The sequence below is a fragment of the Peromyscus californicus genome, unplaced genomic scaffold (assembly GCF_007827085.1).
Source record: "Peromyscus californicus insignis strain IS unplaced genomic scaffold, ASM782708v3 Scaffold_5__1_contigs__length_169319896, whole genome shotgun sequence".
NCBI classification, from domain to species: domain Eukaryota; kingdom Metazoa; phylum Chordata; class Mammalia; order Rodentia; family Cricetidae; genus Peromyscus; species Peromyscus californicus.
This window is the reverse complement of record NW_026294573.1, coordinates 67689214-67710964: the sequence shown is the minus strand read 5'-3', so window position 1 is coordinate 67710964 and position 21751 is coordinate 67689214. Positions and strand designations below refer to the sequence as shown.

Here is a 21751-nt window from a genome sequence, read left to right as displayed (position 1 = left end):
AGTTCAAAGTCTCTTCTGAGATTCATGCAATCTCTTAACTGTAATCTCATATAAAATCAAAACAAAGAAACAGATCACATACTTCCAACATATAATGGCACAACATATATATTACCATTTCAAAACCTAGGGAATGGATCAAAGTGAGGAAATACTGGACCAAAGCAAGACGAAAACCAGCTGGGCAAACACCCAACTCTGCATCTCCATGTCTGATGTCAAAGTGCTCTTCAAATCTTCAATTCCTTCCAGCTTTGTTAGCTGCAACACGCTTCTTTCTCTTGGACTGGTTCCATTCCCTGTTAGCAGCTTTTCTTGGCAAGTATCCCATGGCTCTGGCATCTCTAACATTTGGGGTCTCCAAGGCAATCCAGGCTTCAACTTCACAGCTTCACGCAATGGCCTCTACTAGGCCTCCATTCAGGGACACCCCTGAATGACACATGCCTGGCCTCAATGACTTTCCTTAGATGTCACTGAGGAGGCAAATTCCATAACCCATTTTTTCTATCCTGAACTCTAAAGCCAGAACCATGTGGCCAAAGCTGCCAAGTTCTGCTACTTGCTGGGACTGGAACATGGTCCCCTCATTCAATTCCATCTTTACCAGCTTTCTGTTTTTGCTTGTTACCATCACTGCCAATGCTTGGCTGTCCTTGAACTTGCTCTGTAGACCAGGCTGGCCTCAAACTCAGACATCTGCCAGCCTCTACCTTCCCTGTGTTGGGATTACAGTCGTGCACCACCACACAGTTTTCCTTTAATTCCTTTTCACAAGTTGGAAACTTATCTGGGTGAGATCTGCCTGCTTCTGCCTCCCAAGTGCTGAGATTAAAAGCATACTCCACCACACCTGGTTTTACTTTTTTTAAAATTCTTTTCAGAAGTTGGAAATTTAGCTGAATGGGGTCTTGCCCTAAACTCACCACTCCCTTTATTCTATTTTTCTTAATCGGTTTATCTTCTTGAACATAGGACTTAGCTCCATTCTACTTTCTGTTGTTCCTTTTCTTCTTAAATTTTACATTTTGTAATTTACCCTGCTCAGCTTGCTCTTTTTTATGATAAATCTTTATTAGAGTTACCACTAATAACCATACAACAGAGTCTATATGCTGTTTTGAGATTTCCTTTGCCGATGGAATTAATCCAAAACTCTTCACTTTAGCCTCAGGCAGACTCTTTAGACAAGGGCAAAAAGCAGCCACATTCTTCACTCAAATATCACAAGAGTGATCTCTAGGCCACATATTAATATTGTTCTTCTCTGAAACTTGTTGATCTAGGCACCCACAGTTCAACAAATCACATTCAGTACCAATGTCTTCCATGCTTCTACTAGCATGGCCCATTAAGCAATGCTTAAATCATTCCACTGCTTTCCTAACCCAAAGTACCAAAGTCCAAATTTCTCCAAACAAAAACATGATCAGGCCCTATCACAGTAATACCCCAACCACTGGTACCAACTTCTGTCTTAGTTAGAGTTTCTATTGCTATGAAGAGACACCATGACCACAGCAACTCTTGTAAAGGAAAACATTTAATTGAGATGGTAGCTTACAGTTTCAGAGGTTTAGTCCATTATCATCATGATGGGGAGCATGGTGGTGTGCAGGCAGACATGTTGCTGACTACATCTTGATCAGAAGGCAACAGTAAGTGGTGTGTCTCACTGGGCAATATCTTGAGCATATATGAGACCTCAAAGCCTACCCTCACAGTGACATATTTCTTCCAACAGGGCCATACCTACTCCAACAAAGCCACACCTCCTAATAGTACTACTCCTTATGAGCTTATAGGGGCCAGTTGCACTCAAACTACCACAACAGCTAAGTAATATCCCATTGTGCACATGTATCACCTTTTTGTTATCCATACGTCAGTTGATGGTCATTTAGGTTGAATCTTTCCTAGCTGTGGTGAATAGGGCAACATTGAACATGGATGTATAAGTATCTCTGCAGTAACAGATAAAGTCTTTTGGGCATATTCCCAGGAGTGGTCTAGCTGGATTGTATGGTCGATAGGGTAGAAGTTCAAGAAAATGTTTGGTTGAGAAACCAGAAAGGAAAACAAGTAAAATTCTGATTGCTAGAACGAACAAACCACAACAAAACTATCAAAAATGAAAACAACACCCACTTTGGATCTCTGCACAGAGATTCCTACTAATTCCTAAACCACAGGCAGACTCTGGTGTTCCCACTAACACAGGAAAGTCTTCCATAGCTGGAAAAATAAAGATGGAAAGAACAAACAAGGACTGAAGGTGGAAGCTGGTATGAATCTGCATTTTGGGAGAGAGTTGCTGTTAGGTCCAGAGCCTAGCATAGTTCCATGGGGCTCTGAGGGCTAAGAGCCTCCTCACAAAAAGATTTTCATCCAGTTTAGACCAGTTGTAGCAGTGAATATAAAGAACATTAGGTAAACACTCGTGTCTGATTCTCCCTGGCTAATCTGGGCTGGGACCCCTAACAGTCTGAAATGGCTGAGCTCTGATCCAGAGTAGCAGGAATCCCTGTTCTGTGCCCACAGTGATGACGTGTGTAGACGCTCACTGACTGACTGCAGTGCCTCATTCCTGGAACAGACAGACTGGATGTTGTCTGACAGCTGCCATGGAGTGAAAGGAGATGTGAGCTTGAGAAGCCACTAGTTACCCTGACCATTTACCACCATGGGCCAGACACACATTGTTATGGCAGTGGTAGACAGGAGCTTAGATAATGTATTTTTAGCTTTCCAGAGATCTAAGTGTCCATTCAGAGGTACCGTTCCCAAGTCCTTTTTCTTGTTGTTGAAGGCTAGAGCCAGAGTTTGCCATTGTCAAAGTTTGTGGCTTCCTGGGGAATGCCCTTTTAAGTCCTTATGAGAGATGTGAGCATATACACATTTCACAGGGATGTCTGTCTGTCACTTTTGATCAATGTACCATCTTTCACTTCCCAGAGTCCCAATGAAATACCCATGATCTAAAATTTGCCATAGTATCATTGACCCTTGATCTTCGCAATAGGGAAGAGTCTTGTGGCCATTATTGACCACACCCCCAGGATTAGAAATAGAAACTTTTAGGGTTGTCTTCTCCAGTGCCTGGGAGTGTTCTGGAGGAACTTAGCTCAGTTGTATGAATATCCCAGTTTTTCTAGGCCATACCTCTGATCTTTGAGAATGTGGATCTTAGTGACCTGGATTTGGATATTGTCTACAAAAAGCATCCTACATTTTGTGCTACATGTCACCTGATAAATCCAGTCATTGACAAGCAACACCTTAATAAGTGTCCATAGGTGAAATTATCTTCATAAGGAAATGGGAAATTTGTTCTGAATTAACTGTTCTATTGTCTGACTTCCTGTTTCTTTAGGTAGTACATTAAGAATCTCTTCACAGAAGGTGGGAATGAGGTAGTATAAAGGGGGGGGTGTCTTCTTCCTTTTGGGACCTAAGTAATCCCAGACAAACTGCAAGTCTGAGCCTCACTTTCAACTCCTGGCAAGGTAGCTGCTTTCCTCTTTGGTTAACTGCTTTGTCGTCCACAGTAGGCTGTGTCAGCAGGGCTCCACAGCCACATGAGACAGGGAAGTGGAGGGTTGCAGGCCACTCAGTCATTTACTGGGCCTTGGGATTGCATGGTTTAGTAGTACTGCCCTAAAAATTAGAATGGACCCTGGGTTGCAGTAGGAAATTGTTACCATGTTGTTAGCCTCAGAGCCCTGGCACCCCTAACAAGCTAGGTCTAGTCACTCATCCACAGTAGGCCATTTAAAGAGATAATAATAGTAAAGGCCAGAGAAAGGATTTATTTAATATGGCCTCATTGGGCAGGAGAAAGGGGTCCATTAACTCCCCAGCCCATCTTTGGGGTCCTGAGGGTTAGGTTTAAATAGAGGACAAGGAGTATTTATAACTAAGTAGTCCTGGTCAACATGAAGTCCTGCCCGTGACTCTAGTCTTTTCTGTCAGATAGTCTGACAAGTTGTCAACGCTATATGAAATTGCTTTCTGAGAGATTGGTTTCTGCTTTGGCTTGCATCAGGCTTCAGCCTTTTCCTTCTAGGATGAGATTCTTGGAGAAATTCTGATTCCTTGAGGATTGTTGTCTGAACAGTCTGTAGTCAAAGGAAGGGTCATAACGGAACTATGTCTTTAAACAATTTTTAAGGTTTATTTATTCTATTTTATGTTGTATGAGTGTTTTGCATATATGTATGTACAGCCCATGTATTCCTGATATCCACAGAATTCAGAAGAGGACATTGGGTTTCCAGGAACTGGAGTTACAGGTGGTTGTGAGCTACCATGTAGGTGCTGGGAACTGAACCTGGTCCTGTGCAATAGCAATGAGTGATCTTAACCACTGAGCTGTGGACAAATTTTTCTTTGGGCTGCCAGCTCACAAAAAAAAATGACACAGAAATTTATTAATTATGAAAGCTTGGCCTATAGGTTAGGCTTGTTCCACTAGCTCTTATAACTTAAATTAACCCATTTCTACTCATCTACATGTTACCACATGACTTGTGTTTTTTACGTCTCCTCCTGCATGTCTTGCTCCCTCTGCATCTAGCTGGTGACGCCTCCTTTCTTCTTCCTAGAGCTCTCTGTCCCCAGAAGTCACACCTAACCTCTTCCTGCCTAGTTAATGGCCATTCAGCTTTTTATTAAGCCAATCACAGTGACACATCTTCACACAGTGTAGAGGAGTATTCTACACCATTTCCCCTTTTTTGTCTAAATAAAAAGGGAAGGTTTTAACTCTAACATAATAACACTATGAACAGTAAGGATATTTATCAGGTAAGAATTACATTCACAATGTCCAGTCCATTTATATTTGGCATATTTGGAGAAAATACTCTATTTTCTATCTTACCTTGATGAATTCAAAGTTTTATACCTAAACCATTTTTCATCATAACTTGTATTACCATCTTAAAACTGTCTTTTTAAACCTCAAAACATTTTCTTAAACAATTTAAACTTTTGTGTCTCTCAACCTTATATATTTTATACCTTTTTTTGTGAGTTTCTTTTTTTGAGTTTGGTAACAAAGAAAACTATAACTATCTCATCCTCAACTCCATCAGAGACCGCAGAAGGATATAATGTTACCTGAATAAACAGGAAGTGCAGAGCAAGTAACTTCCAAAACTAAGAAATGACAGAGGCATTTGGCTGCCAAGATCAAGGTTCCTCTGTAACATTGGGGCATCCATCTTTGGCCTATGGGCCCAGAATATCTGACAGATGTTTTTGTAAAGGAGAAATTTTTGAAGAACTGGCCTACCTTGTCCTGGCAAAGTTCAGCAATTACTTTCTTTTGTGTCTTGATTGTCCAGTTTGGACAGCATACTGTTAGCAGTTGAGGCAAGGGCAGTTTCTTGTCCAAATGGCTAGCTTTGCTACATTGAAAGCAAACTTCATATGGAGGTTCTTCAATGTCCATCATCCTTTTTTGAGGTAAATTGGTACTGTCAGGAGCAGACGTGTCTCACTGTCAATGAAAAGCCTTATGTTATTAAAAAAATTTTAAATGTTATATTCTGTAAGTCTTTGAAGTGTTTGAAGAGCACCTATCTATCTAAAATATATCTGTTTGACCTTGAAAACATACCTAATATGACTATAAGTTTGATTGTTATGGATGACTATTAACCTGTATTTTTTTTATTATCCTAAATAGCTTTCAAGGTCTAAAATTTTACGTTACATTTTTAAATGAGCTGCATAGGTACAGTACCTTAAACAAGAGTAGAAACATATATACAGTATAACAAAAATAACCTTAAATTTATATCAATGTACAAAAATCCATACTACTGTAAAATATTTGAGACTAGTGGTTGTTCAAAAGTGGACTCAACAATCCACCCTTTTATCCCATCATTTCTGTACTATATCCCCCTTTTTCCCTTCAGAAAGAGATCCCCGAGTCTAGCCTTTGTTTAGCTTTCTCCATGATTGTGACCAGTAACAATTTGTAACCAACCCCTTAAATGATGACAAACATTCATAACCCATGGAACAACCAAAAACCATCCACCCCACTTCTTTTTAAATATTTTTTATAGGTATGTAAATTTTGTAGTTATTATTAGACCTTCCTCACAAGGCAGTTTACAATAATTCTTTTGTTGCTGTGAATGGCTAAGCTAGAATTTATTCTAATCCTGTTATCTGCTTTCCTTTTCATATGTATGTGATAGGAAGTTTATGATCATGAGTTGTTTCTGCATGATTTTGTTCTTTTTTTATTTAAAATGTTTTTTATTTCACATACCAACCTCAGTTCCCCTTCCCTCCCCTTCTCCTGCTCCTGCCCTCTTCACTCCCCCGCCCACTCCTCAGAGGGGATAAGGCCTCCCTTGGGGAGTCAACAAAGTCTGACATACCAAGTTGCAGGAGGACCATGCTCCTCCCCTTTGTATCAAGGCTGAGCAAGGTATCCCACCTTAGGGAATGGGCTTCTAAAAGCCAGTTCATGCACCCAGGATAAGTCCTGGTCCCACTGCCAGGGGCCCCACAAACAGATCAAGCCACACAACTGTCACCCACATTCAGAGGGCCTAGTTTGGTTCCATGCAGGTACCCCAGCTGTCAATCCAGAGTCCCTGAGCTCCCACTAGCTCAGGTCACCTGTCTCTGTGGGTTTCCCTTTATATGATCCCTCCTCCCTCTCTTCATCTGAACTCCAGGAGCTTAGCCCGTTGCTTGGCTGTGTATCTCTGCATCTGCTTCCTTCAGTTACTGGATGTAGATTCTATGATGACAATTAGGGTAGTTACTAATCTGATTGCAGGGGAAGGCCAGTTCAGGCACCCTCTCCGCTGTTGCTAGGAGTCTTACCTGGGGTCATTCCTTGTGGATTCCTGGGAATTTCCCTAACACCAGGTTTCTCCCTAACACCATAATGACTCCCTCTGTCAAGATACCTCTTTCATTGCTCTTCCTCTCTGTCCCTCCCCCAACTTGGCCATCTTGATCCCTCATGTTCCAAACCCCATCCCTTTCCTTCTACCACCTCTCCCATTTTACCCAGGAGATCTTAACTATTTCCCCTTCCTGGGGTGCTCCATACATGTCCCTCTTAGGGGCCTCCTTTTTACCTAGCTTCTCTGGGGTTGTAGATTGTAGCCTGGTTAACCTTCGCTTTGCATCTAATATCCACTTATGAGTGAGAACATATTGTGTTTGTCTTTCTGGGTCTGCTACCCTACCTCTTGGGAGTGTGGGTGTTGTATTCTCTAGACTGCTTCCTGTTGTCTGTGGGTGACAGCATCTTTATGGAACCTGAGAAAATTGAGATAATGGTCCTGGGAAAACTGTGGGAGCCCGTTTTCAGGTTCCTCGTGGCTTTACTCAACAGACCTACATAGAGAGGATGATTAGGACCGCGGGCCTGAGTGCAGGTGTCTGAGATGGTCTGCACTTGGCTGTGCTGGGGGAGGAGGTCTTTTGCTCCACCCTTTGGCGTCTCTATAAATACCCTGGGGCAGAGGTAGTCAGGGCTCGTTGGGATAGGTTCCAGGCCCTCTCGAGGCTATCCTTTATTTTCTATCTATTTATCTCCACAATCTAAGTCCTTCTATCTTATATTTCTTGCTGCTCGCACGCAAGAAAACTCTGAGGATCTGTGGGGTTGGTGGGTAAACGCCACGCAGAAAACCAGCCATAACATTTGTTGTTAATCTCTGTGCAATGGGAAAGCACCAGTGTAGATTTCCTGTGGTCTTAAATGCTGAGCCATCTCTCCAGCCCCTGGACCACACTTGTAGTTTATAGTTCTGAGAATAAGGAATTTTAGGGTAGGATGTGAAGCCCTGATGGAGCAATAGCTCATAATGAAGCTATAGAGTAAATGGTCCCAGAATATTTTCAGTGGTTGAGTTGTTTTTATTTAGGAAATAAACTTGCACTTTCGTGAGTGATGGGAATGAGGGTGGAATGGGAGAAGCCAAACCCTTGTTGGCTAAATCAGCCTGGCCACCTGATCTGGTTCTGAATTGTCAGGGCAGTGTCCTCATAGTTGTGAAAAGTGGTCACCTGACAGATCACAGTGACCAGGGCATAGTGGCCAACAGGTGTTGGTAAGGAGATGGTGTGGTAGTCAGAGGGTCCCTGGCAGGACAAGATGAGCTCCAGGCCCAGAGCCCGCATGCTTAAGGCTGCCCAGATGGAGCCCAGAAGTGCCAGTCCCCAAGGCCACCTCAGTATACATGGTCACCCTTCACCTCACGTCTTCACTGTCCCTGGATAAGGCTGTTAAAGTTGTTTCTTGCCATGATTTCACTGGGTGGCAGCAAAAGGTGTGTCTGAAGAATCTGCATTTCAGAATCAAGAGTTCTAACTCACAGTTTCTTAAAAGTGAATGTACCTGTATGAAATTGTTTTAGGCCGGGTGGTGGTGGCGCACGCCTTTAATCCCAGCACTCGGGAGGCAGAGCCAGGCGGATCTCTGTGAGTTCGAGGCCAGCCTGGGCTACCAAGTGAGTTCCAGGAGAGGCGCAAAGCTACACAGAGAAACCCTGTCTCGAAAAACCAAAAAAAAAAAAAAAAAAAAAAGAAAGAAATTGTTTTAGGTGGAGCATACCATATTTCTATTACTATATTTTTTCAGCTATAAAATTTCTTTAAATTTAAAACTTGTAGGAGAAGCTTTTCAATGATTTTGAATTAGAGCATTTTCAAATATAGTTTGATCTTAATTAGTTATATAATTGATTGTTGGACAGTAGTAGGGAAAAGATTGTGGTAAGCCTCAAATCCAGTCTACATTGAAATATAATTTAAAATGGCTTTAAAGATAGGACATTAAATGGACTACAGATAAATTTTATTTCTTGTGTTCCTCAATAATTAGGAGCTTTTTTATTTTCCTAAATATATTTCTGAATAAAAACAGTGTTATGATTTAGTGGCACCATTATTTACATTCTTGCTAAAATACAGCCAGAAGAGATATTACTTGTTTTCAAAAACACATGCTATGCTATTGACAAACTGTTAGCTGAACTTCAAACACTCAGACTCCAGTAAGGAAGCATCCTGGCTCTAGGCTTCCTGCTCTTCTCTCCTTTCCCAGCTGTCTGCTCTGTAAGTCCTGCCTCTCCGAGGATCGACCCAGGAGCTCCCTGACCTGTCTTTCCTTACACATTCCTCTTGCTTGTGGCCATTAGAGGTGCAGGAGCCAGCTTCTTTATAGCACATTGCTAACAGTAGGGCATTGCTCCTTATTTTAGTGATCTTAGGGTTTTCAATTTTTTTTTTAAAGATTTATTTATTTTATGTATATGGTGTTCTATCTGCATGTACACCTGCAGGCCAGAAGAGGGCATCAGATCTCTTTATAGATGGCTGTGAGCCACCATGTGGGTGCTGGGAATTGAACTCAGGACCTCTGGAAGAGCAGCCAGTGTTCTTAACCGCTGAGCCATCTCTCCAGCTCAGGGTTTTCAATTTTTAAAAGATTTATTATTTTTATTTTATGTGTGTGGGTGTTTTTGCCTGCATGTGTGTCTCTGCACCATGTGCGCATAGCGTCTACGGAGGCTAGAAGAGATGTCAGGTCTTCTGGACCTAGAGTTATGGGTGGTTGACAGCTCCTATGTGGGGGCTGGGAACTGAACCCGGGTCCTCTACAAGAGCAACAAGTGCTCTGAACTGCTGAGCTGTCTCTCCAGCACCAACCCTAGGTTTTGAATTTTTAAAATGGCACAAATGACACATAAATTTAACGTTGTATTTATTGGATAATAGTTATTTTGACTAAAATACTGATTTTTATCAAGCTAACACCGGTACATAGTTTAAAGAGTAAAGCAGTACTGCCAAGACCACGAGAAACAGCCGCTGATGCCTTTGGCTTTGACTCCCGGGTTTTTTTGTGGATGGCAATTGCTTAATTTTTTTTTTTTTAAAGATTTATTTTATTTATTATGTATACAGTGTTCTGCCTGCGTGTGTCTTTGCAGGCCAGAAGAGGGCACCAGATCTAATTGCAGGTGGTTGTGAGCCACCATGTGGGTGCTGGGAATTGAACTCAGGACCTCTGGAAGAGCAGTCAGTGCTCTTAACCACTGAGCCATCTCTCCAGCCCCAATTGCTTAATTTTTACTGCTATTGCTTTGATGTTAATATTATGTTTTAGTTTTTAAAAGATTGTATTTTATTGTAAAAAGATTCTATTTTTAAGTGTGTGTGTGTATGAGAGAGAGGAGAGAGAGAGGGAGAGAGAGAGAGGGAGGGAGAGGAAGAAAACAGGTGAGGAATGTGGATGGAGACCAGAAGCTGATGTTGGATCCCGGGGAGCTGCACTTCCGGGCAGTTCGGAGTCACCCAGTGCGGGTGCTGGGAATCGGGAGCTCATTTTCTTGCAAACCCTCTTCCTTCTGAGCCATCTCTCCAGGCCTCCACCTCAGATTATAAATTACATGCGTGCTCTGCCATGCTCTTGTTCCTACCTTCAGATATTGTGAAGTAGCCTCTACTGATTGATCTCTGCTGTCTGCTTCTCTCACACAATGTCCCCCTGTTCCTTCCCTCTTCTTTTTCTCCCAGAGTGGTACTCTGAGTTCAGCATCCTTTTTCCCCTACACCACTTTTGGATCACTTGTCTTTATTTTTCTTTATAGCAATCTTTCTATATGTTTTTTTTTTTTTTTGGTTTTTCGAGACAGGGTTTCTCTGTGTAGCTTTGCGCCTTTCCTGGAACTCACTTGGTAGCCCAGGCTGGCCTCGAACTCACAGAGATCCGCCTGGCTCTGCCTCCCGAGTGCTGGGATTAAAGGCGTGCGCCACCACCGCCCGGCATATGTTTTGTTTTTTATTGTTGCCATATGCTTTGCCCATGTTCTCTCCAGAGGCCTAGAATAATACTTGCTTTATAAAGCGGCACTAGAGAGCTGCTGAGTCGACAAATGAGAAAGCAGCTCCTTGTTACCTCTTGAGTGGGATTAGCTTGTGACTCAATAACTCTTTCGTTTTTTCCTTTTGAGATGGGATTTCTCTGTCCTGGAACTCACTCTATAGACCAGACTGGCTTTGAACTCAGAGACCTGCCTGCCTCTGCCTCCTGAGTGTTAGGATTAAAGGCGTGTGCCACCATGCCCGGCTGCCTGGCTATTTTTAATTTAACTTAATTTTTGTAGTTTTTATTGGTGTGAGTCTGTGTCTGTGTGAGTGGATACCATGTGTGTGTGGATGCCTGTAGAGGCCTGAAGAGGGTGTCAGAGCGGCACAGATGGTTATGAGCCTCCTGATGTCAGGACCTCTGGGACCAGACTGAAGAGCAGCAAGCGCTGTCCACACTGAGCCATCTCTTCAGCCTCTAGGTATTCTTAAAGTCTAGTAGGCCTGAAATTCTGTCATATTGTGTTTTTTTCTAAGGGGCCTTTCTGTCTCCATCTGGCTTTTTAGATTTCCTGTATGTACTCATGTTAGGACCTATCTTTAACATCCTGCTTGGAATTCCTCTGACTTCTTCCATTGTGAGCCCCTTGACTTCTTATCTCTTGCCCCTTGTCATTGGTTTGCTGTACCGTAAAGTAGCCTCTTGGAGAACTTATAGACCAGGGAGAATTTGCAGGCACATTCTGAAAATGACTTTTGGTCTTCCCATCTTTTCATAGGTCAGCTGGCTATTTGGTCAGTGCAAGTGGTGGGCAAGTGTGAAGTCATTTGATTCTTCTGTTTGTGGTCTGTGGTTTCCTCTGGAAACTCAGTGTTTACATCTGAAATCAGAGGCAAATGGTCTTTTACTTTATGTATTTATAGAGACTCACTGTGTAATACATGATGAAATAATAATATGGATGACTTTTGTACTCTATGGATACTTCTCTCTTGATCCAGCATTCAGAACTCTCAAGATGTCAGGCCTGTTGTGAGTTGTTTCAGCCTGGAACTTTGACCATTTATATATTGGGACTCTTGGATTGATTTTCTGATTTAGATACCTTTTCTTTATTTTGATCCATTTTCATTATTTTGTTCTACTTTCCAAGAGATTTACATGGTATACATGTAGTATCTAATTCTTCTATACACATTTATTAGTTTTAGATAATTTACCTTGGAATATCTTTGGTTCAAAAGACAATGTACAAGACTTGTTTGTGTTGTACCCTGAGGAAGAAAATGTCTGTTCAGCATATGGGCAAGTGCCATTGGAAAATTAGCTTCTTATTTTTCCTTTAGCCTGAGTGCAGTACTGCTTGGTCACAGAATCACTCTAGTCCCCTGTGTTACAGCTGAAGACAGAAGAAATGGGTCTGCTGCAGCTGCTAGGATGATCTCAGGCCAAAATAGTGACATTAATTGAATTGATGTCATTCACATGCATGAAGATTTTTTAGGTACAATGCTTATGAGCTGCCTTTCATCGTATGTCCACATGAGAATATACACAGCCACGTGTGATAGCTCTCTCACATAATCTCAGCACTGGGGAGGCTAAAGAGGAGATCACTGAGTTTAAGCCAGCATAGTAGATTACAAAAAGAGTTCCAGCCCAGTATGAGCTACGTGGTGAGATTCTATCCAATAACCCAAACCAAAACCAAACCATTGTAAACACAGTTTAATATCAGCCCGAACTATATTTAAATAATAAAGCACTTTTTTTTTGTAAAGAAATTTATGTGTCCTTATCAGAACACAGTCCAAGAATGGAGTCATGTGATAATTCTGAGTGTTTGTGAGAAAACTCCAAGGAAACAAGACAAGAGTCTTGATCTCTGTTTCTTCAAAACACAGAATTGTTCTTAGAATGTGTTTGCATGTTCCTCCTCCCAGGTGTGGGGTAGGAGTGAGTCTACTTCAGCTGTTGCTATTCATGTGCCTCTACAGAAACATGTTTTTGTCATGTGCAGCTTGTCCTTGTGTTGTATACTTTATTTGGTGATTCTTCTTAACTCTCAGAGCATAAATTGTCTGATGCTCTGAATAAAGTTGGCTATTGCATGAGATTTTTGTCTGCCTCATTTTTAGGCCCTGCTCTCCCAGGCTCACAGCTCCAACTAGAGCAGTAAACATGTCTTCAAAATAAATGAACATTTTGATTTTTTTCCTTTTTGAGTTTTCCATATGCCAAATCAGTTCTATTCATAGGGATAAAAACATTTGCTTCATTTTTGTTGTATGTTAATAACCTTATCACTGACTTCAAAATAATTTTCTTGGGGGCTAAGGACATGGCTCAGTCAGTAAGATCACATGCTCAGTAATCATGAGAGGCTAAGTTTGAATCCTCATCACCCATGTGGGAAGGCAGGCATGGCCAGCCAGCCAAAAACAATGAGCTTTGGGTCAGTAAGGAGACCACTTGATATCCTGCTGTTGCCTCTGTGGTTGTGTGTGTGTGTGTGTGTGTGTGTGTGTGTGTGTGTGTGTGTGTGTGTGTGTATGCATGTGTGCATGCATAGGTGTGTTCACTTGCACACTCATGAGCATGCAACATGCATATTCACTCACAGCCCCCCAGACTTTATCAGTCTTGAGGCAGTTTCTGAACTGACTGAATTAGATGGGTAGATTTTGTTCATCAAAAATAATGGTGAGACCCCATCAATACTATCCCAGTCTCTTTTGCGTATTAACTTGGACACAGTACAGATACCTACTGTCAAAGGAGAAGTGTTATTCCCTTAAAATCTTTCATTCAAGAATGCACCTTAAACCTTTTAATTTAAAAAAAAGGAAAAATGGGCATTAGAAAGGCTTTTGGCACGTAAACATGATGTATAGAACATCACTTACTTGTGTGAAGGAGAAGTACATTTGAAAAACCTGCTCTGACATTTTTAACTTTTCAGATTAGAAAGAGAGTATTTCTCCAAAAACAAGAAACTAAGTGAAGAGATCGACGAACAGAAGAAAGTAATTATAGATCTTTCAAAGAGACTCCAATATAATGAAAAAAGTTACAGTGAGTTACAAGAGGAACTTGTAATGGTAAGGATAAAGATAAAAACCCTATGGCAATGACTTTATTGGGCCATATTTGATGTGTAGCAAGTTTTCCCTTACCATGTATCGTGAGATAATAGTATGAAAGTAATTTTAGTGACATTGTTAAAAGTTTCAAACTGGAAGAACCAATTACATGAAATATATACATAACTCTCTAACTTGGAGCAGTTGGGAAAACCCAAATGGATTAATGATTCTTAATATTCTTAGAGTATTTTGAAATGTATTTAAGGGTTATTATTTTTCTTTTTTTACTTTAAGTACATAGAATGATTTTACCTAGGTGGAAGATAATCAGGATTTATAAGCAATAGATCTAATAATTTTAGTTATATCATTTTCTAGTCATTTTATACATAAATATTAATTATATAAATACCTAACCAAATTGACTATCGTGAATAAGCTAGCTATCACACAATTTTTCCTAAAATATTGATATGTTCTTATGAATCACCCTTAGTTTGAAAAGTACCAGCATCTCCCTGTTGCATTAGAATACGCCCAGCTTCTTGTCATATAATCTAGGACTCTGCATTTTGAGTTCCTGTTAACTGTTCTGGCTGCCTTTCCCTTCATCTATCAGAATTCTGACTCTTTAACACATCTTTTCATACTTTTTACTTTTACGGTTATGTTGTAAATGCTCTTTGTTGTTGCTGTATGCCTATCCATCCTGTAACGTTTCGGGGAACCTCATTGGGGAAGAAGACATGGTTTGTAGTAACACTGTACTTCCTCAAGCCTTGTGGCATCATGCACACTTCCTCACGCCTGTGTCATCATGCACACTTCCTCACGCCTGTGTCATCATGCACACTTCCTCACGCCTGTGGCATCATGCACACTTCCTCACGCCTGTGTCATCATGCACACTTCCTCACGCCTGTGGCCTCATGCACACTTCCTCACGCCTGTGTCATCATGCACACTTCCTCACGCCTGTGTCATCATGCACACTTCCTCACGCCTGTGTCATCATGCACACTTCCTCACGCCTGTGTCATCATGCACACTTCCTCACGCCTGTGTCATCATGCACACTTCCTCACGCCTGTGGCATCATGCACACTTCCTCACGCCTGTGTCATCATGCACACTTCCTCACGCCTGTGTCATCATGCACACTTCCTCACGCCTGTGGCATCATGCACACTTCCTCACTCCTGTGGCATCATGCACACTTCCTCACGCCTGTGTCATCATGCACACTTCCTCACGCCTGTGTCATCATGCACACTTCCTTACACCTGTGTCATCATGCACACTTCCTCACGCCTTGTGTCATCATGCACACTTCCTCACGCCTGTGTCATCATGCACACTTCCTCACGCCTGTGGCATCATGCACACTTCCTCACGCCTGTGGCATCATGCACACTTCCTCACGCCTGTGGCATCATGCACACTTCCTCACGCCTGTGGCATCATGCACACTTCTTCAGAGACTTGGCTGCTTCCCTTTCAGCTATGTCCCAAAGCTCTTAGAGATTTCATCCTGAGGAGAAGGAATATTTTTCTTTCCCAAAAAGGTAATACAAGGGTTATATTAAGAATCAGTGGCCAGCTGGGCGGTGGTGGTGCATGCCTTTAATCCCAGCACCCGGGAGGCAGAACCAGGCAGATCTCTGTGAGTTCAAGGCCAGCCTGGGCTACAGAGGGAGTTCCAGAACAGGCTCCAAAGCTACACAGAGAAACCCTGTCTCGAACAAACAAAAACAAAACAAAACAAAAAAAGAATCAGTGGCCAAATCAGTGCTTTCTAGAAGAAAGGTAATTATAGAATTAAATTTAAACTCTTCAGTATTTAAATTTTTATTTTGGGATTTAAAAAAACTTATTTGTGGGTATGAGTTTTGGTCTGAATGTATGCTTGTGTACCACATGCATGCAGTATCTAAGGAGGACAGAAGAGGGTGTTGGGTCCCCTGGAACTGAACTACATACAGTTGTGAGCCATCACATGGGTGCTAGGAATTGAACCCAGGATCTCTAGAGGAGCAGTCAGTGCTCTCAATCTCTGACCCATTTTTCTAGGTCTTCTTCAATATTTTCAAATATTACTGCATTATATCTAGTCCCTATTCGTCATAAGATGGTCAGTATGCTCAGATTCAAGGGCGAGTCCTGTTTGCTGTGTGGATCATTTGTTGTCTGAATATGGATTTGCAAAGTAAAGACCTTCCTGCTTAGTGTACTTGCTTAGTACATTCACTGATATGTGTAACACAGATGCCATAGACTGGTCTGTGTTTTCCCCCACAGTTTATATTTTAACTTCTGCATTCTAGGCAAGCACTCAAACACTGAGCAGTGTTGTGCGTGTCCTGGTTCTTAACTCTTAGTTCAAAGGGATGAATCAGTGGAGAAAATACCCTAGGGTGGTTGAGCTGATTGCTGGATTTGGTCTGCTTGCTTACTAAACATTGTTCTCAGTAGTTTGGAAAGTGGGTCAGAGTGTAAGAGTGCAGAGTTCAGACGTTATCACTGCTGTAAGTTGCACAATTTCTCCTAGTCCTAGCCTAGAGCTCTAATAAGTAGATTGAAAAAGCAAGACTAACTTAATTGACCACAGGGTTTATGGGTGTTTTGTGATCAGAAACTTGACTTGGTTGCAGTAGAGTTTTTATTTTGACTTTTACATGTTGATGGATAGTCTAAACTAAGGCAAGTTGCAATTCATCAGAAACTTTGGTTTGCTTGACATTCTTTGTATTGAACATGATTGAACATTTGGTAAGGGTGCTAAAAATTGTAGACTAATTGTTTCTTTAAAGCTTGATAGGTCACCAAAGGCATTTGCAGAACTAAAGAGATGTTTAAAAGTTATTGGGTTGCAACCTAAGTAATGTGCAGTTTATGTGTTCAGCTAATAATGTTTTCTATTTCTTTTATCTCTCAAATTCTTTATATCTTATGTTTTAAGATACAAAGATATTGTTATATTTTAAGATACAAAGATGATGTTATTTAAGCTAGCACACAGTGACAGAGTTTCTAAGTTATGTTTTTCTGTTGCTGTAATTAAATACTCTATCAAATGTGACTTCAGGGAGAAAGGGTTTATTTTGACTCACAGTGGAAGGCTAAAGTCCTTGATGATGAGGGAATCATGGCAGAGGGACATGAGGGAGTTGGTCACATTTCATCTGTAGTCAGAAGCAGAGTGATGATTGCCTGGGCAAGCTCACTTCCTCTGTTTTACGCAGTGCAGGATCCCAGCCCAGGGAATGGCGTACCATAGTGGGTGGGTGGTTGGCTGGTCTGATTCCTGGTAGTTGTGTCCAGAGGTCCTTCTTATCAAAGGGACAATTGAGATTACCATCATAGTTTCATTTTAGCATTTCTATACACATGTATCATTTTGTCTTTTTCTTGCATGTCTTATTTTTTTCATCTCTCTGCTTTTTTTCCTCTCCTATTTCCTTTCGTTTTCACTTTTAATTGTTGGTGTTTGTTTCTGCAATCCTGAGACTTGAAACCTGAGGCCTTTTGTGTTTTCTGTTTTTTTTTTAAGTTTCCTGTTATTTATTATTATTGTTGTGTGTGCAGGATGTGTATGTGGGTGTGTGTGGAGGATGTGTATGTGGGTGTATGTGCAGGATGTGTATGTGGGTGTGTGTGCAGGATGTGTATGTGGGTGTGTGTGCAGGATGTGTATGTGGGTGTGTGTGGAGGATGTGTATGTGGGTGTGTGTGGAGGATGTGTATGTGGGTGTGTGTGCAGGATGTGTATGTGGGTGTGTGTGGAGGATGTGTATGTGGGTGTGTGTGGAGGATGTGTATGTGGGTGTGTGTGCAGGATGTGTATGTGGGTGTGTGTGGAGGTCAGAGGCCAGCTTTTGGAAGTTGGTTCTCTCTTCTGGGGAACTGCAGCGGCAGGTGCTGTTACCTGCTGAGTCATTGTGCTGACCCTGTTTGAAATTACTGTTATTTCCTTACCTGACTGTATTAGGAAATTTAAATATTATTTAGTGAAAAATTATTGAAAGAAAATAGTATTGCTAGTGGAATACTTTTCTTTCTATAAAGTTATTAACTTATTGCTTTTTCTAAATTTTATTGTCATGTTTCTTTGATTTTCTTATTTCTCTCTCATTGCCTTTAGTCATCTTGATACGTTGATAATAAGGAAAAAGACAGGAAGTTGAAAACTAATGGATTAATGAATTTTCTTTCAATTATTTATTTTTATTTTTTAAGATTTATTTATTTATTATGTATACAATGTTCTGCCTGCATGTATGCCTGCACGCCAGAAGAGGGCACCAGATCTCATTGTAGATGGTTGTGAACCACCATGTGGTAGCTGGGAATTGAACTCAGGACCTTTGGGAGAGCAGCCTGTGCACTTAACCTCTGAGCCGGCTCTTCAGCCCCCTTATTTGTCTTTCATAAGGAAATTGATTTTCACGGTTTAACGCGCACACATGTGTATACCGTACATTCTGGTTACTCTCCCTACCACCCTTTCATATTTCCCTCCTATTGTCATCAACCCCATTCTCCCTAAAGTCCTTTCCGAAGTCCTTTCCATGTCTTTTGTTTAGTTGTTTGACCCACTCAGTTTAACCAGGGCTGTCCACATGAGCATGAGTGTGGAACCATCCTTTGGAACAAGAGCCCAGCAGTGGCTACACAACTTGAAAGACAGTTACTCTCTCTTGCAGCATTTCTAAGTAGCCAGTGGTTCCTCGGGGAGGAATAGGGCTCCAGGAACCCCTCCTCCACCTGTGTGACTGATGGTTGACAGGCCTAGCAGTCCATGTGCAGGTAGCTGCACTTGCTCTGAGTCCATGATTGCAAGGGCCATGTCATGCCTCCAGGACAACATTTCATAGCTCTTCTGTCCACCACCCAGCTCTCATTTCTTTCTGCTCCCTTTTCTCTACCATTCTCTGAGCCATAGAGTGGGTGAGGTGAATGTCCTGTTTAGGGTTAGACACTCAGCAGTCCCTTGTTCTTAGCATTTTGACCAGACTTTGTGTTTACAGCCAGCCATCCATTGCAATAGGAAACTCCCTGACCACAGCCAAGAACAAAACACAGGTATTTACTAAAACAACAGCAGTGAGTTTTCCTCAGGACCTATGCTTTCCCAGAAATGAATTTTTGACCAGGTTTATGGAAGCAGGCATGAATTCTCTCCTCTGAATTGGACCTCAAATCCAATCAGAAGACAGTTGGTCACCTCTTATCCCAGTAAATCTTAACTATCAGCTTGACACAATCTAGATGTCCCTGAGAAGGGAGTGTATCAGTAGAAGGATTGCCCTGATTAGACTGACCTGTGGGCTATCTGTTGGGGTTGTCTTGGTTGTTAATTGATGTAGGAAGTCCCAGTCTGTTGTGGGCGACACTGTTCCCTGGGAAGGTGTTCTTGGGCTGTATAAGAAAGATACCTCGGGATGAGTAAGCTACCAGCAAGCAGCACTCCTCCTGGTTTCTGCTTAAGTTCCTGCCCCAACTTCCCTCAATGATGGACAGTAACCAGTAATCTGAAGTAAACCCTTTCCTCTCCTCTATTGCTTTGGCTCAGAGTATTTCATGACAGCTCCAGCAACGAAGCTAGAACACTCCCATAAGCCAAGCATCATTGTACCAGTGGGCACATCTTCCCTGACGGGCTGATACCGTAGCACTCAAGAGCCGTAGCTGGGTGAAACTGCTGACGAGCAGACTCCTCTATAGCCTGCATTGCACCTTCTGGAACTGTCTAAAAGCCAGCAGGGAGGGAGCTTCCAGTTTAGTTCGGTATTGATTTTTCCATGTCCTACAACCAGTGCGTGTGGTGTCTTTAGCATTAGGGTATTCCCGTTCTAGTTCTGTGGGTGAACAAGAGCAATTGCAATAGCTTGTACTGTTTTGGGGGCCTCTGGGGCCTTCCTGACCAACAACTAATAGGGAGGTATCCTACACCTGCCTCTGGGATTTTCATTTCATCACTCATGGCTTGTGGGATTGCATTATCCATCCATGTAGGGCACATATGCTTTTGTTTTCTCTGTTTCTTGTTATGGTAAAATATACGAATATAAAATTTACCTTTTTAGCCTTTTGTAATGCAAAGTTAACTAAATAGTTTTACATACTCATTTATTGATTTTGTTCTCAACAAACCAAGGCAAGGCATTTAGTAACACAGGCCATATTGGCGAATCTGGTTTCATTGACTGAGTTCAGTAAGGTGGAAGGGTAACCAATCCTGATATCAGCCTCAGGCCTCTACATGTCCAGGGGCCCACACCTACACAAGTGTGCACATACACATGTAGAAATGCACAAACAATGCGAAACACCCCAAAATAGGAAAAGAAAACAGAAATAAAAATATCAAAGTGAAAGTTTAAAGCCACAAAATAGAAATTTTGTAGTGTTATGTCTTAAAACTCTGGTTTATGCTTTGAATTAATACTTTTTCATATGAAGACAATTTGACTCATGAAGAAACTTTTACCTCTTCCTTTTTTGGTTTATTCATTTTGGGAACAAAATTGTTTTCATGGTCCTGTGTAGTCATTATTTCTTACATTTGTTTTAAGCACAGGCATTTTGGTATTTGAAAGGAGACAGAGGGGCAACATAGAGCACTCATGGCTAGCTCTCTCTTCATGCTGACAGCGTGTGTCTAGTTTAGATCCTGTTCAGGACCATTATTCAAGCCCTGGTCTTAAGTTTCTCTGCTGCATTGGAAGAGAAAGGTTAAAGCCACTTTCCTCATTAGTTTTCTAGTGAAGCCATGATGATATTAATAAGACACCAGGGCTTCATGCAGTCTTGAGACAGAAGTAACGCTGTGTAACCTGGCACAGTGTACGCTAAGGCTCGGGTCTAAAAGAGAATTAAGACGACCTCGTATAGGATATACAAAGTGCTAGCAAGCACCCGCGAAGTGATGACTCCTGTCTTTCAAGACATATAATATAAATATAGAACATCATTTTGGAAAAGTCCAATCTGGGTAAAAGCCTTCTTTTTTTTTTTTTTTTTTTGAGTCAGGGCCTCACTATGTAGTTCTGGCTGGCATGGAGTCACTAAATAGACCAGGATGGCCTCAAAGTTGCAGCGATCTGCCTGCCTCTCAAGTGCTGGGCTCAAAGGTCTGCACCCCTTGTCTAGCCTTTTTTTTTTTCTTTGAGTTTTTAAAACTTTATTTAACAGATATAAACCCAGGTGAGTTTAATTACAGTTATTCTTTTTTTTTTTTAGTTTAGTTTTTTTCTTCCTTTTTTTTTTAATTTGAAAGTTCTTTTTTGTTTTACATATCAACCACAGTTACCTCTCTCTCCCTTCCTCTTGTCCCCCTACCTCTTCCTTCACTCCATCCCCCCATCCACTCCTCAGAGAGGGTCAGGCCTTCTATGGGGAGTCAACAAAGTCTGGCATATCAAGTTGAGGCAGGGCCAAGCCCCTCCCTCCTGCATCAAGGCTGAGCAAGGTGTCCCTTCATAGGGAATGGACTCCAAAAAGCCAACTCATACACTAGGGATAAATTCTGGTCCCTCTGCTAGGGGCCCCACAAACTGCCCAAGCCACAGTGAAATTCTTATTCATTGTCTGGTTAGTAAATTATTGGCATATGGTGATTTTTAATGTCATAGAATTGAGTTTCAACCTAAGACACTTAAAAGTGAAGAAAATTAGTTTCATGTTCACGTGAACATAGGACATGAATCTTGAAAGAATTTGCCTAGAAAATATTTTGGTTAAGACCTCCCTTGGGTGGCTCTCAACCCCCTGTTACTCCAGTTCCAGGGGCTCCCACGCCCTCTCC

The 21751-nt window shown here is 41.7% G+C and overlaps 1 protein-coding gene across 5 annotated transcripts in view; it reads left to right on the top strand.

Annotated features, from left to right (window-relative positions):
- Nucleotides 1-21751, top strand: part of Ccdc171 (coiled-coil domain containing 171) — a 314303-nt gene that overhangs the window by 66316 nt on the left and 226236 nt on the right. For all 5 annotated transcript variants that reach the window (XR_008213754.1, XM_052716877.1, XM_052716878.1 and 2 more), the window contains one exon: nucleotides 13821-13959. Coding sequence is in view for 4 of the 5 variants with exons in the window: in XM_052716877.1 (XP_052572837.1) it covers nucleotides 13821-13959 (139 nt within the window). In the remaining variant the exon portion in view is untranslated. The remainder of the gene's footprint in view (nucleotides 1-13820; nucleotides 13960-21751) is intronic.